This window comes from Artemia franciscana, chromosome 16 (assembly GCF_032884065.1).
Source record: "Artemia franciscana chromosome 16, ASM3288406v1, whole genome shotgun sequence".
Classification (NCBI taxonomy): domain Eukaryota; kingdom Metazoa; phylum Arthropoda; class Branchiopoda; order Anostraca; family Artemiidae; genus Artemia; species Artemia franciscana.
In genome coordinates, this window is record NC_088878.1 from 27,405,337 (window position 1) to 27,422,873 (window position 17,537).

General features: G+C 34.6%; 1 protein-coding gene across 2 annotated transcripts in view; it reads left to right on the top strand.

Moving 5' to 3' along the window:
- LOC136037302 (autophagy-related protein 16-1-like) overlaps positions 1-17,537 on the top strand; it is a 226,882-nt gene that overhangs the window by 25,050 nt on the left and 184,295 nt on the right. The window contains exons 6-8 of one of the 2 annotated variants that reach the window (XM_065719949.1): positions 2,700-2,835; positions 7,256-7,361; positions 14,499-14,522. In XM_065719949.1, the coding sequence (XP_065576021.1) occupies positions 2,700-2,835; positions 7,256-7,361; positions 14,499-14,522 (266 nt within the window). The remainder of the gene's footprint in view (positions 1-2,699; positions 2,836-7,255; positions 7,362-14,498; positions 14,523-17,537) is intronic. The other variant, XM_065719950.1, reaches the window with a different exon arrangement.

Here is a 17,537-nt window from a genome sequence, read left to right on the forward strand (position 1 = left end):
AAAATACTCATATATGCTTAAAATATAAAATACTCATATATGCTTTTAAAAAAATCATTAAAGTATATAAAACATAAATCTTTTCAGGATATAGGAAAGCTTAAAACCAACCTTAAATATAATTAAATCTCTCTCGATGACGAAGTATCATAATAATAATGGTGATGAAAAAGAGGAGAATAGAGTAAAAATTTTCTGGGGGTAGGTATTTCAAAAATATTTTGAAATATGATACTCTTTTCTGTTTTCTATTGGACTATAAACAAAAGTATTCGTGTACCCACACTGTATTCTAGAAAATAGGAAAATTTTCTGGGGGTAAGTATCTAAAAAATATTTTGAAATACGGTACTCATTTCTATTTTCTATTGGACTATAAAAAATAGTGTTTGTGTACCCACACTGTATTCTAGAAAATAGAAAAATTTTCTGAAGGTAAGAATTTCAAAATATTTTGAAATACGGTACTCATTTCTATTTTCTATTCGACTGTAAACAATAGTCTTCGTGTACCCGCAGAGTATTCTAGAAAATAGGAAAATTTTCTGGGGGTAAGTGTTTAAAATATAATTTGAAATACGGTACTTATTTCGATTTTCTATGGTGTCATATACAATAGTCATCGTTGTACACACCCTGTATTGTAGAAAATAAGAACATTTTCTGGGGATTTAAAATTTTGACTGAACAATTCTTCTCATGGTCGCATATATGAAAGTGTGAAATAAAAGTTCATTACAAAAAAGAAAGAAGTAACTCTTGTAACGTTTAAAATCAAAGGACTTGATTGACTTAAATCAAAAATCTTGATCAGCTCTTATTTCTATGACTATTTACCTTAGTTCTGCCGAGACAAAAAGGCAATCTTCCGAGTCTCCAAACGTCGTCGTGGAGATTCGTGAAGTCAATCTTCCCTTGTCGGCGTCTCATCGCCCAAAATGGACAAATCCAAAGTGAAAACGATTTTCATTGTCTTTTTGACATCAAAGGCATCATCCACCTTGAATTTGTTCCTACTCTCTGACCCGGCTTGCCGTGTCATCGTACCCCCCGAAGACTATCTCACAGCCTTACGAGACAGAAGCTAAAATTTAGGCCTGTGTGTGCTGAAATAATCACTACCAGAATTCTTTCGTGCCCTTTTTTACATCATTGTATAAGAGCGTAGAATAACATGTTTAAGTAGAACGTAATTTTAGTCACTGCGCTGCGTTCGTTTTTCTCGCTTTCTCTCTCACAGATTTTTGATGGATATCTTCTCGTAAGAAAATATATCCGTTGTAGTCCTTCTGAAAACCTGAAAATCAGGTTGAAGATTTTGACGAGAAAGTCGAAGGACTGTGCAATTTTTATAGTTTTATGGTCTTACTGATTATTTTTCGATTTTATTGACTTAAAAATGGATTGATACTATGCTTGGGAATACAAGTCTCGGGGATCAATCCCCGCCGCAGCAAGGTTGGGTGATAGGCTCACTGCCCTGTAGGAAAGACCTAGCATCTGAAACGGTGATTTTTGCCCGCAATGGCTCAATGGTAATGGCCATGTGCCAGTTATGGCTCAGGGGGATTGTTATGTATATCATCTTTATTGAGGTTAAATGGATTGACTTAGTTGTTTTGTCTTCTTAGGGTAATCCTGTTTAAATGGCTGCGTTATCTGGGTATACCAGCAATTAAACAAATTGCAATTAAAAAGCAATTTAACAAATCAAAAAGCAATCAAAAAGCTTCAAAATGCAATCAAAAAGCAATTAAAAAAAACAAATTGGTAGAACTATTTATAGATAAATAGTATATCTATTTATACCCTTGTAGTATATACCCTTTTAGTATACCCTTGTAGTATATAAGGTTATATATTATATACCCTTGTAGTAAGAGTACCTAATTGATTGCGTAAGTTGTCTAATTTATTACCATTTGCTTTTACGATTTCAAGAATTTGCTTAAAATCTGCAGCTAGTATTGATATTTCCGGTTTCGAGCTAGAGCTATCATCTGAGTATTTATCTGTAAATATCTATAAATATCTATATAATATCTATATATCTATATATAATATCTATATAAGTATATATATATCTGAGTATTTATGCTCATCTGCTGTGAACAATTGTTACTTTGGTCCTTGTACGATATTAAATAAAAAAAACGGTTGAGTCCTGGTTGAACTTCGCTGAAGTAAGGATGCTGGGACTCTTGAAAATTTTTCATTTTAGTTCTATTGGTCGTATGTCGTTATAAGTTTTTTCTTCTTTTATATATTTATGTTTTGCCGAGGACGGCCCTTGGACACAGGGTTGAAATATTCATATAGATTAGATTTACACTGTCTTACGAAAATAATTCTCTATTGTTCTTCTTGTTTTCGATGTTTGAAATTACTCAAATGAAGGATCTTCCCATGTAACTCCCTCCTCCACCAGAAAAATCCCCAGAATATGCAGAATAATTGTACCTAACACATGAGGCATGCAGACCCGCCATGCTTTACCCCTCCCCCGTAATGTGCAATTATATAGCCCAAATTTCTTTCTAAAATATCATATTTCTATCTTACTTTGGTATATTTCATTAGGATTGAGCGTCAGAGAAACATATTAGAAGAACCTTAGGTAGAGCGTATATCGTACAAGCACTGATACTTCTTGTCAAGTTTTCTTTAATAAGAGGTTTGTTTAGTTGATGTTTTTGTAGGACACATCACGCTAAGGTACGGCGTGAACTGGAAGAGGCAGTGAAAGAACAAACGACCCCTGTCCCAGCTGATACTGTTATGTTTCCGGTTTTTCTACCTGCCACAAGTTTACCAGATCAAGCCTTCAGGAAATTTGTGGGTTTGCTTTATTAATTTTTTATTTTATTTTTTTTATATATTATTTTTTTATTATTTTAATTTATTTATTTTGCTTTATTTATTATATTAAATTTTATTATTTTTTATTTTTCTTTAATTTATTTTATTTTATATTATTTTCTTTTTTTATTTTTTTTTATTTTCTTAAGAACTTATAGTACCAAGGACAGTGAAAAAATGAAATCGAACTTTTTAAATTGGTTAAGTGAAAACTTACACAACTATGTAATATGTATATAATATATATAAAATTTGAAAATCAGTTTTTAATGAAAATTACCTCCGTATGCAGCTGTTTAGTTTTTGGTACCATTGGTTGCCAGATCTAAAAAAACTGGGGTGAGAAATCAACAAAAAATATGCTAAAACCATGTGACGCCAAATAGATGAAGAAGATTTAGCTATCCTTTGAAGATGTAGTTGTCTTCGGGAACCAGCTTATTGTTAATGTTTGGATTTATTGCAGGTGAAAAGCGTTTTCAAATTTAATATATGATTTTAACGGCTCAGCATGGCAACACTGACAAAATGTTGTACTGTTCTGAAAACTTTACAGAAAGTCAATTAATAAGAAATTGTTGTTCTCAGGTATGAATAGACCTGAGATGGGCCAAAGGTGCAGAAAATGTTTTTATTAATATATCCTTGGGGCTTTATTTGTTTTTTTTTTATCTATTCTCATAAGTCCTTGCCTTATACATGCATTTTTATTATTGCCCTCCCCACAATATCATCAATACAATAAAGAGTAAAGTGGGCATAATGTATTATTTTATTTCACCTGGGCACTTCGTATGGAAGGCGTTGTTTTAAAACCCCAGAGGGGACTAATTCGATTGAAAAGTGAAAGTTGTAGTGCTCTTTTTATGAGTCAAAAGTGATTGAAGGACTACCAGCCCTCCCCTGCTCATCTTTTCCCAAAAGACCTCAAAATGAAAATTTAGAAGTAGTAGTTTGTTCAGCACAGTTGAAAGGTCCAATAACTACGTCTCTGAGAATGACAACCCCGTTACAGCCTTTGGGGCAAGGGCCCTGAGTCATGCAATTCGCCAATTGTTTACATGCAGTATTTTTTACCGGGAAAGGGTGACGTGTTTGACCTTTTATGTCCATAAAGGCCAAGGGCGTTCAGGTGAAGGTTTTATGAATGTTGAGTGGAGTGGAGAACTAAATTGAAACAAACTATTTGTATGCAGGTTGTCAAAAGGACGTATCAGCAATGTCTACTTAGGGTAGCAAGTTGGAACTTTCAGAGCACGTTGAGGGGGGATGTTGAACTAGCCAAAAGGTAACATATGCATACTGCTACTGCTACTGCTATTACTGCTACCACGATATACAATTATTACCAAAAATTGTTGCAAAATTTTATTCAACATATAAATAGTACGCCAAAGTCTGGATTCTTATAGAGAACAACCGGAAAATTTTGAAGGATTCATTTCTTAACTAACAAAAAAGACTATGTCAATTAAGAAACGAACAATAATTAATTTTAAAACTTTTTCCTCAAAAGAAGTTTTTCAAAGAAAAGTAAAGAATTATATTAACCCAAAGATGAGCAGAAATAAAATCTTACAATTTTTCCAGCTTAAAACTATCGTACCATAAATAAACATCAATAAACAAATAAAACCCCAAAACGAGCAGAAGTTGCAATAAACAACCAAACCAGACACAAAACAAGCAGAAACTACCACAAAGAGGAGTAGGGCCAATTCCCCCTTCCTCCCGTGCCTTCTAAAGACTAGGGCATTGCATGAGCATGCCGAAGTTTAAATGTCTTTTTAGTATAATTATTATATTTTTATCGTTCAATTTTTTTGTGTGTGTTTTCTTTAGTGTTATATTTGAGGAAAAGGGGAAGGAGTTTTTTGAAATTCTTTTCTTCTCAAAATCGGCTCAACTGTAATATAATTAAAGTTCTGATACAATTAATTATAATATAATTAAAGCATGATATAATTGAAGTATCTGACGTATAAATTAGTAGTTAGATGAAAAACTAAAGTTGGAGAATCTTAAATGGTTCTATTATGATGGTTCTATGCCCACGAAAACGTCTATTCGTGAAAATTCAAAGCACAGATGAAATTACGTGATTTATCTGATAATTACGGCCAGGTGCCCAACAGCTAGTAGTAGTATTCGTAGCAGTAGTCATTGTAGTGGTTGTAGCTATTAGTGGTAGTGGTAACAACAGGTTGTTGTTGTTTGAGGTTTCAAGTGCTCGACCAATAGGTCATATGAGTTCGTATTACTTGGTTTATCTGTGCCTTATGCAATCACTGGCTTGCTTGGGTCTTACTTCAGTCAGTATTCACTGAACCAGACCATGTCTCACATAACTGTCTCACATAAGTGCCTTCATTTTTAAACAGGAACCAAAATAATGTAATATACTTTAATAAACAGAAATTATAATGCTTATACAACTAAATTACAATAAAACACAAATAACTTGTATTCTGCCTTCTAAATCAAGATGTAGAAATATTAACAAATAAAATACAAACAAGACCGCTGTAAGAAAAACATGCTGGGAGATTTTTAGGGATTTAAGTAAATTTTCAGGAAAAATTTCAGGGATAAATCAAACCAGTAGTCTTAGCTAAATTACTTAGTAAGTTTGTGCTTGCTCATCCAGGCCAAATTCAAGGGAAAATGGCGAAGAGAACTAGTCATTTGTCTGAGAAGGGGCTAACCTATGTCTCTGTAGACTAGTTATAGCACCTTCTGGGCTAGGTATAGACTCCTTTCCTTTACATTTCCTTTCTGTTTTGCCAGAGGTGCTGGTAATTGTTGACATCGTGGGAAGACTTGAACCTTCTCTATTTAGGTTTTCAACTAAGTTACTCAGTTGAGTAACAGACTCCATTTTGAAAAGGTCTTGGTGCTAGTTTCGAAATCAGTTCACAAATAAATGTTATAACCTGAGTTAAATTAGAGATTTGCTTTGCAACACCTTCAAACATGGTAATATACCTCAAGTTGAGTTCCTCAATTGGAGGTTGGTGAGGATTCATTGGAGGGAAAGAGTCAAGTACCATGGTGATGTGTTCTGCATGAGTTGGAAGTCCTTTCTTCAAAACATCAGCAGCAGTCCTCATGGGGACGTTATTAGTGAACGATAAAGAACAATAGCTTTCTTTTCTATGAGCGTTGGACACTCCTTGGAGGTGGCAGGATGCTTTCCATTGCAATGGGTAATGCTTCCTTTCCCTTTGCTATCTTGGATTGCGAACATTCTTTAAGGGTGTGTTGTCCACTACATCGTAGACATCTTCTACCTCTACGGCAATTAGAAGCCGTGTGACCAAAGCCTTGGTAATTGAAGCACTGTATTGCCCAGGGGATAAATTGCTTTACTGTATACCTTGCACCCCAAACAGATATTTCCCGTGGTAACTGAACATCCTGATTGAAGTTGCAAACCAGAGGGATAACCAAAGGAATTGTATCTTGAAGGCCATTTTGGAGGTCATTTTGAAGGAATTGTATTTTGAAGGTCACTTGCTGGACTCTATCATCACCTTGGACCTCCCTTACAAAATCATCCATGTTGGTGACCTCCTCAGATGGGATGAATGCAATACCTTTTCTGTTTCTGATTGAATTAGCACAAAATTTTCCTTACAACCATTCACTACTATATCTGAGATAGAAAGTATAGCAATAGCTCCTGATTGTTTCACAGCTATTATGATAATAGAGCCATTTAGTCCTAGTCTTTCTAGCATTGAGCCACAATGACCCCTACACTCATGTTTTTGAAGGCGTTCGAACGTTTTTTTTTTTTGCAAAAACCGTTCCACTCCCAAGGTCAGAGGTTTACTGGTCTCATTATGACCTTCTACTCCTAGTGCCAGAATCTTTACGCTAAAATTAATTAAAAATAAAATGAAAATTCCGAATCTATTTAGGCCAAGGGTAACAGGACTACTAACTGTCGTGTCAGTCATGAAAAATAAAATAACAATAGGTTACAAATAAATAGTTGAGAGAGTAAAGCCAAACAAATTATACAAATACAAGCAGGGGGGGGGATCTGTCAAAACTAGGCTAGCCTAGGCTATATAAAGCATGAAAAATAAATCAGAAGCAGGCATTGCACTAAGTGGCCAAGCAGGGTAGAAATGGGTTGATAAGCACTTTCAAGCAAGCACAGTCAAAACAAACCAAGGTAAAATTGACCCGCACACCAAGTGTACAGACGTCAGGGACCCCAAGGGGACTGCCCCTTGTGATTTAATCAACAAGTCGTGTCACAGAGCTAACCCAACTAGGGCAATAGCAACATTAAATATATTTAGTAAATTTGAAATTCAATTCGTCTGTTCTTCCAAATCTTACCTGGCTTATGGTGTTTAACGCCATTTTTTCCTTTTCTTCTCAGGATGCGCATGACGGCGAGGTGACAGCAGTTAAATGGAGTCCAAACGGGAGATGGCTAACCACTGGAGGCTCAGATAGGAAAGTGAAGTTGTGGGATTTTAAGCAAGGTATGACATTCATTCAATAATAAATTTAAACCCTGTGTTAAGACAGTGGGGTTGATATCTGCTTGGCAAAACGGGGCCAGGGGTTAGGATCGCAGGGACTAGAACAGAATTGTCACAGGGACTAGAATTGCATAGAGATTACGATGCAAAATGGATTTATTCTTTGTTAAAAGCTTGTAGTTACCTAAAAGAAAAGAAATATAATTAGTCTGTAACGTACAAACATTTTACAATAAATAATAATAATAACAATAGAAAATAACAGAAGAAATAATAATAATAGAAAAAGATAATAATAGAATAGTCTTTAAGACAAATGCCAGATATTCAGGGATAAGATTTTGTCAACAAAAATGAGACCTCTACTATCAACTACTATCTATCTACTATTCTATCTACTATCTATCTACTATCTATCTACTATATATCTACTATCTACTATCAAGCAATATGAGGAAAAGAGGAGAATTAATTGGTGGCAGACAATTTAAATTTGGTGTCGAGATAGTGGAGAACACATGTGATACTATCCTCCAAACTAGTTATGAGAAGAAAAGAGCGAGAAAGGTCACAACACACTAAGTGACATTACATGTAAAGTAGTAATTTATCTGTCCAATTAGTCAAAGAAGAAGAAGAAACAATAAAACCATATATATCATCATTTAATTCCGCAGGGCTGTATTACCGTGAGTTGGATGAGAAAAAAATTGGAATAAAATAAAAAAAAGAAAGCAAAAAATTAAATGAAAAAAAATTAAAGCGAAAGTGAAAACAACCGCCGAAAACCAAAGACAGAGCAAAGTGCCGTGAACAGTTAGCCACACATACTTGCTCTTTACACATTTACTTAACACTGGTTAGCGGATACATAGACACCATTTTAGGATCCGCTAAAATATTACTTTCATCTGTCAGATATTGGTAGAATGGTTCATCGTTATTAAACACAGGTTTCAACGAACTAATACTAATCGCCTATATTCCCAAAATAATCACAAATATGTTTAGACATCACTATCATGATCTATCGAGAATTCGGGTTATTACCCGGTTTAATTACTTTGTAAATTTTAGTAGGGTCAGAGAGAAATATACGCTAGGGTTTTTCCCTCTGCGTGTAACGTCGGCTGCGCAGTGGTTGAGCAGATTCACATCACGGACCTCCACCCAAGCCAAAGAATTAGCTACACCAGGACTTGAACCCTCTTCCCGAAGGACATAAGATTACAACTCCAGCCGTCCTCCAGCCTCCTAGGATTACAACAGTGCTATCTACTCGGTTTTACTAAGGTTCCTTCATAATCCTTAAATCTATTCTTATAACACTTCCCTTTTCCCGCCTAAAAATCCATTTAACATATTACTATAAATCTTATGATACTCTTTAACGTTAAAATCATTACTACGAAATGGCAACTTGTGTGAAGCTTGTCTTCGAGCGACCTACGTAATAAGACCGAGTCTGTTCCATTTTCAATTAAAATTAACTTGGTGAAAGTGTTGAAAAACTTGATAGCCATGACTAATTAGATTAAAGCCAAGGCAGATAGTCTCTGTGAGAGGCAAAGCTGGCATAACTTTTTCAGAATTATATAAAAATGATTCAGTTTATTAGTTGATAGTTAGTCTATCATCCACTTTAGGGCAGAATATTACCATCCAACCATCCTTGTGATGCATAGTGATTGTGATCACCCTTGTACTTGTGATGTATTGGGATTCTATGAATAACCTTTTGAGTGTAAGCTACTGAGCCTCGAACTTCTGATTAACATCACTTTCTGAAGTTGAACCTATAGTTAAAAGAGTTTTTCCTCTTAAATTTTGATGCAGTAGCCTACTTGAGTCACCTAAAAACCTATTTGGTCTAATTGAAATGCCAGTTCTAGTATTCTAAAAAAAGAAACTTTTCTCGTATGCTGACCAATAGTCCTTGTATCGTAGGTACCGATCTCTTTATCTCTGCCTTTGGTTGAAAGAACTATGTGTGAGGAGGGGAAAATAATTAGATGCTTCTGGTGGTTTTCCCTCAGATTTCTCCGTATACTCGTTTTGAGCTGAGTTGAATTTGGCTGAGTTTGGCTGAGTCACGCTAATGACCTCAGTTCCGCACAAGTGAATCAGTGACTCCAGGGCTCGAACTCCTGACCTTAAGGTCACAGGATTGAAAGTCCAGCATGCTAGCCATTCGGCTTGTATGGCTCAGTAGCTACCCGCTTCCAATAACCCGTTTCAAAATACGAGGGGAATCAAATTGAAACATCAGAGATGTACTTAAAAAACGTTACGAGGGGAATGGATTTTAAACATCGTTTAATCTAATACTAGCAGATCGGTGGGAAGCACTTAAAAAACATTTCAAGGGGAATGGATTTGAAACATTGTTTAATCTAACACTAGCATATCGGAGAGATGCGCTTAAAAAACGTTACGAGGCGACTGGACGTAAAATATCTTTTAATCTAACACTAGCAGATTGGAATAATGCACTTAAAAACGTTACGAGGGGAATGGGCTTGAAACATCTTTTACGCTAACACTAGGAGATCGGAGAGATGAACTTAAAAAACGCTATGAGGGGAATGGACGTAAAATATCTTTTAATCTCACACTAGCAGATTGGAGAAATGCACTTAAAACCGTTACCAGAGCAATGGACTTAACGCATCGTTTAGTCTAACACTATCAGATTGGAGAAATGCACTTAAAAAACGTTATGAGGGGAATTCAGTTGAAACATCATTTAATCTAACACTAGAAGATCGGAGAGATGCACTTAAAACCGTTACTAGGGGAATGTACTTAACACATCGTTTAATGTAACACTATTAGATTGGAGAGATGCACTTAAAAATCGTTACGATGGGAATTGAGTTAAAACATCATTTAACCTAACATTAGCAGATCGGAGAGATGCACTTAAAAAACGTTACGATGCGACTGGACGTAAAATATCTTTTGATCTAACACTAGGAGATTGGAGAAATGCACTTAAAAAACGTTACGAGGGGAATGGGCTTGAAACATCATTTAATCTAACACTAGCAGATCGGGAAGCTGCACTTAACAAACGTTACGAGAGAAATGGACGTAAAATATCTTTTAATCTAACACTAGCAGATTGGAGAAATGCACTTAAAAAACGTTACGAGGGGAATGGGCTTGAAACATCATTTAATCTAACACTAGCAGATCGGAGAGATGTACTTAAAAACGTTACGATGGGAATTGACTTGAAATATCATTTAATATAACACTAGTAGATCGGAGAGATGCACTTAAAACTGTTACCAGGGGATTGGACTTGAACATTAGCAGATCGGAGACATGCACTTAAAAAACGCTACGAGTGGACTGAACGGAAAATATCCTTTAATCTAACACTAGCAGATTGGAGAAATGCACTATTAACGTTACGAGGGGAATGGGCTTGAAACAACTTTTAATCTAACACTTTCAGATCGGAGAGATGCACTTAAAAACATTACGAGGGGAGTGGACCTAAAATATCTTTTAATCTAACACTAGTAGATTGGAGAAATGCACTTAAAATACGTTACGATGGGAATTGACTTGAAACATCATTTAATATAACACTAGTAGATCGGAGAGATGCACTTAAAACCGTTACCAGGGGATTGGACTTAAACATTAGCAGATCGGAGACATGCACTTAAAAAACGTTACGAGGGGACTGGACGTAAAATATCCTTTAATCTAACACTAGCAGATTGGAGAAATGCACTTATTAACGTTACGAGGGGAATGGGATTGAAACAACTTTAATCTAACACGTGCAGATCGGAGAGATGCACTTAAACACATTACGAGGGGAGTGGACGTAAAATATCTTTTAATCTAACACTAGCAGATTGGAGAAATGCACTTAAAAAACGTTACGAGGGGAATTGACTTGAAACATCATTTAATCTAACACGTGCAGATCGGAGAGATGCACTTAAACACATTACGAGGGGAGTGGACGTAAAATATCTTTTAATCTAACACTAGCAGATTGGAGAAATGCACTTAAAAAACGTTACGAGGGGAATTGACTTGAAACATCATTTAATCTAACACTAGCAGATCGGAAAGATGCACTTAAAACCGCTACCAGGGGAATGGACTTAACACATCGTTTAAGCTAACACTATCAGAATAGAGAGACGGACTTAAAAAAACGTTACGAGGGGAATGGACATCTTTTAATCTAACACTAGCAGATTGGAGAAATGCACTTAATAAACGTTACGAGGGGTATTGACTTGAAACATATTTAATCTAACACTAGCAGATCGGAGAGATGCACTTAAAACCGTTACCAGGGGAATGGACTTAACACTTCGTTTAATCTAACACTATCCGATTGGAGACATGCACTCAAAAAACGTTACGAGGGGAATTTGAGTTGAAACATCATTTAATCTAACATTAGCAGATCGGAGAAATGCACTTAAAAAACGTTACAAGGGGAATGGACTTGAAACATCATTTAATCTAACACTAGCAGATTAGAGAGATGTATTTAAAAAAAATGTTTCAAGGGGAATGGATTTGAAACATTGTTGAATCTAACACTAGCATATCGGAGAGTTGCACTTAAAAAACGTTACGAGGGGAATGGACGTAAAATATCTTTTAAACTAACACTAGCAGATTGGAGAAATGCACTTTAAAAACCTTACGAGGGGAATGGGCTTGAAACGTCTTTTAATCTAGTACTAGCAGATCGGAGGGATGCACTCAAAGCCGTTACCAGAAGAATGGACTTAACACATCATTTAATCTAACACTATCAGATTGGAGAGATGCACTTAAAAAACGTTACGAGGGGAATTGAGTTGAAACATAATTTAATCTAACACTAGCAGATCGGAGAGATGCACTTAAAACCGTTACGAGGGGAATGGACTTGAAACATCGTTTAATCTAACACTATCAGATTGGAGAGATGCACTAAAAAACGTTACGAGGGGAATTGAGTTGAAACATCATTTAATCTAACATTAGCAGATCGGATAGATGCACTTAAAAAACTTTATGAGGGGAATTTGAGTTGAAACATCGTTTAATCTAACACTATCAGGTTGGAGAGATGCACTTAACAAACGTTACGAGGGGAATGGACTTGAAACATCGTTTAATCTAACACTAGCAGATCGGAGAGGTACACTTAAAATACTTTATCAGATAATTATGTTGTTTGAGTTTTTCCGTCTCTCTTAAGTAATTCTGCATTGTCAGCGGGGCTTTTACCTTTTAGTTTCTATAAAATCTAATCCTAATCATTTTGAATCTAATTACAAAACATCTCACTTTTCCAAATTAAATCTAATCTTCTAAATCTAAACCGTCTAATCCTAGTCATTTTAAATCTAATGTTTGAACCTTTCGAAAAATTTTAATTCTTAAAATTTTTTTAAACATTTTAACCTTATTTTAATTTTCTCTATCTCCCTTGAGTAAAGCTGTGATGTTAATGGTACTAGAGTTTTTAATCCCTACTTTAATCCCTAGTGGTTTACGTATGCAGGAGACACAAACAATGTCACTTGTCCATAAAAAAAAGAAAAAAACAGAAAAAACAGAATAGCCGAAATATATCACTATTTTCCACTGACTTCATGCCCCGAGGAACACCACGCATCTGAAGAGCATCACCTTCGTTGTCAGTGAACTCATTTACAGTGATAATCATTTACTCGTTTACCTTTCCTTTCTTTTTTACTCTTCTTTTTCTTTTTTTTCTGTTTCATTCATATTTTTGAGAATCGTTTTTTATATTCAGCTGGATTAGATAAGCCTTTTATTATCTATTATCTTTTTTATTATTTTACTATTTTTTCCTCAAAAACTTGCTAATCTGTATTTTACCCGCCTCTTACTCTTTAGGTGAAAATCTTATTCTTCGTCTGTACCCTCAAAATCAGCTTTGAATTCTTGTCTGGAACATGATATAGTTCCAGACCAGTGGCGTAATTTTGTCAAAATTATGGTTGGGAGGGGGGAAGAAAGTAGGAGCCGATTTTCTCAAGTCAAGTGAAAATGAAAATCGAAAAATGAGCCATATAGTACCATAAAGGCAAAGATATACTAAAGATAACTGAACTGTTTCTGTGGGTGCTTGAGTTACGTAGACCAATCTTAGTTTTGACGCTAAACTTCAGGGGGGGAGTTGGTGTCTAGGGTACTCCGCTTCTCCTGCCCCATAGCAAATTTTGCCTCTGTTTATGACTGTAGTAGCGCGTTTTCTTTTCCAAGCTGTATTTTAGCTGTATATTCTAGATGTCTGAAAAGTTTGGCATGGTGCTTTGGTGATTCATATGCTTTTTTATTTATCTATTTAATTTATATTTAATTTATGTCCAATGTTAATATGAGTTCTGTATTTTTAATTATTAAGAGCGAAAAAATACATCATGTTATACTTTAAGAGAGGGGCGATGATAAGCTCTTTGAAATTTACTTTTGTGCAGGATCTAACTCCCTTTTATATGAGAGATTGTTTGTCATCAATGCTCATATAGCAATTTCCTCTCAAATTAGCCCTTAAACAGCTCTCTATGATGTTTCAGTGCCTTACTAACTGTAAAAAAAAAAACGAGAAAAAGAGGACTCATCAGTACTACCCCTACCCAAAAGTGATTTTCCTTGTTGTTCAAGGTGGGTCTATGTGGGGTATTCGACAATGAAAATTCCAGTGGTGTATTCTCCGTTTGATCCATGGCCATGTTTTAGGGGTGTCAGGCCCTTTAATAATTCATATAAATTTGTTTTCAAAATAATGTTTGCTATTAAGAATAATTGAAATAATATTAATTCCCATATCAGCTACAAATGGCAGTTTTTCTCTGTAAACGGTTTTTAAATACATTTTTAAAGTTTCGGTTACTATGGGCTGTGGTTTTTTCTTTACTTGGTTGGAGCTATTGCTGCAACCATTATGAAGGGCCAGGTAACTTTATAGTCAATTCATTGTTAAAACGTATCAGACAATTTCCCTCCCCTGCCTTTGAATTTTGTGCCCTGAAATGACCCAATTAATTGTACATAAATCTATGCATGTGTTTGTTTATATAGTAGAGCTTTGGGTAATATTGCATTATTTTTGAAAGTTGTTTATTTGTTTTTTAGGAGTGCAGCTAAGCGGTGAGGGTGGTAAGTCGTGTTTTTTATTTGCTTGATTGTAGCTTACTGCTAAAATAAAATATGCTTCTTTTACATCTTAGAGTTAATTTTCTACTGGCAATAAATCCATCCCCTCCTTCACTCAATTGCTTTTAACCTGGAAAATGTGTACTAATCCCATGGGAAGTTTTTTTATTATTTTATATTAAAATCGTCAGTAAAAAAAGAAAGAAAAGGTTATAAAGAGTTACAGATTATATAGTTATAGAGGATGTAGGTTATAGATTTGTTGCCATGTAGTGGCTCCCCCCTGTTAAGAGAAATGGTAAACTGGTCAGTTTCTCACCTCCCTTCAAAAAAATTATTTTCTACTTTGGGAAACTATTTGCAACCTTGCCCTTCCCCTCCCCCCTTTAATGCTCTAATTTCAATTTAATTAAGCTTAAAATTAATCTAATTAATTAAAGTAATTAATAATTAAATCGAATTAAATAAACTAATAATATTAATTAAAAGTAATTAATTTTAATTAATTAAATTAAAATGAATTTTGATTTAAATTTGGTAGTAATTTCCGAACCCTCAACCTATTAGATGTTTCTATTGAAATACTATAGATTCTCAACAATGCTTTTGATAGGGTAAGAAAATGCTTTCTCTTTGTCTTTTAAAAAGTAAGAAAAAAAGTGGCACTTCTTTTAGTGACAAAAAAAAATTAGGCTTGACTACGTGTAGCACGTATCCAGGAGGGTCATTTCTTCTTTGGAAGTCTATGGTAAGTAATTTCTTCTATTTTCGAAATAAATCGCTTTTTTTTAATCTGTGGGAAAAGCTGGAAAATTTCCCTGAAACGAAGCCAATCTTTGAATGTGTGCTTAGTCTAGAGGTAACTGATATCATACTGTTATATTGATATTATATTATGGTTGACTCAATTGAAAATAAAGGTGATACTGCTGACTCGGATGGAATTATGTCAGGTAGAAATAATGGAAGTTTTTGTCCAATGAACAAAACGTCACACTTTTTATTGTGACCTTTTCAGTAACTTTGCTCTTCTGTCATAACTTTATGCCTTCATTTCTATATTTTACCTATAGTTAGGTACGACTTAAACATCGAAGCTATCTTTGTGAAGCTTTCTAACCCTAGATTAGTAACCCAACAATTTATCAAAATAAACTATCGGACTTGAAGAGTTATTTCTTCCGTTATTTCTTCCAAAACAAAAGTATTAAAAGACAAGGTGAATTCGCTTTGATAAAATTCTTCCAAATTGACAAACCTGACTTCACAAAAAGTCACTACCAAAGATCATAAATAAATAAAAGAAGATTTGACGACTTGGTTGGAAACTGAATATCAGCTTTATAGATGGCATTGTTTTGTCAACCTAACTTTTCCTTTTTGATAGAAGAGCATTTCAAACTGGCATTATAAGTTACATTTACATTCATCTACCTTTTGAAATTAATCTATGTTAATCTGTGCTATAAGCACAGATTTCGCTATAAGCAAAATCTCTCTTTTCTTAAATATAAACTCTTTTTTATTATTTTCATATTTTTTCAGTTTTTTCGAGATTTTTTTTTTAAAGAAAATAAAATAGCTAAATTTAAATACATAGATAGGTTTTGTCCCATTGACCCATTTCTTTCATTAGGAATTTTATTTTCATTGCTTTTCTGTCAATTTTTCCAAAACCTCCCTTAAGGATTATTACGATTACTAAGAAAAGAATCTCAAATGTTCGAGAAAAAGTTGCATCTTTCAAGCGAATATTCCCCCTTTTAACGACTTATGCATATCTTTAATTTTGATGTTTTTTATGCTTTCATTTTGATACTATAATTTTCTGAAATATCATTGGTAATTTTTCTAGTTAACATTACTTCATTTATTCAGTCGACTAGGTTTTCTTGAAATTCCTCATAAATTCACCCCCCCCCTCAGTTCTTTTCAAGAGTAACAACAACAACAACAAAAACGCACCAAAAATCGCTCTTCTGGTAATTAAATTTATCTAACTTGCAAAAAATGTAATCCCAGGCTTGGCCATTTAAAAATCAAGCGTAGATATATCAAAAAAGCATGCCTGCATTTGGAGAGGGGGTCCTCCGAGAGTCCTTCTAAGAAACCATCCTGAAACGATTAAAGAATAGCAGCGATTTTTCATTTATTTTATCCCTACTTCCTCCACCTACAAAAAATTAGTAAGAACAGGATTTATTCTGTTATTTTTTTTTTATTGAGTTTTGAAGTTCGTATAAGAGCCGTCCTCAAGCTAAATTGATTACCTTTGTTTTTTAATTTATTTTTCGATTTTTTTTTTGGATTTTTTTAGCACTTGAGGCATTTGTATTGTGACGTTTTAGTGTTGTGACTTGTTGTGCATTGTGACGTTATCTCTAACCTGCAAAAAATGTAATCCCAGGCTTGGCCATTTAAAAATCAAGCGTCGATATATCAGAAAAGCATGCCTGCATTGGGAGAGGGGGTCCTCCGAGAGTCCTTCCAAGAAACCACCCTGAATCGATTGAAGAATAGTAGCGATTTTTTATTTATTTTATCCCTATTTCCTCCACCTACAAAAATTAGTAAGAACAGGATTTATTCTGTTATTTTTTTTATTGAGTTTTGAAGTTCGTATAAGAGCCGTCCTCAAGCTAAATTGATTACCTTTGTTTTTTAATTTATTTTTCGATTTTTTTTTATTTTTTTGGTACTTGAGGCATTTGTGTTGTGACGTTTTGGCGTTTTGTTGTGCATTGTGACGTTATCTCTAACCTGCAAAAAACGTAATCCCAGGCTTGGCCATTTAAAAATCAAGTGTCGATATATCAAAAAGCAAGCCTGCATTGGGAGAGGGGGTCCTCCGAGGGTCCTTCCAAGAAACCATCCTGAAACAATTGAAGAATAGTAGTTATTTTTTGCATTTTATCCGTGCTTCCTCAACCTACAATGATTTATAAGAACGAGATTTATTTTGTCTTTTTTTTTTATTTTATTTTTTTTTATTTTTTTTTTATAATGATTTTCGAAGTT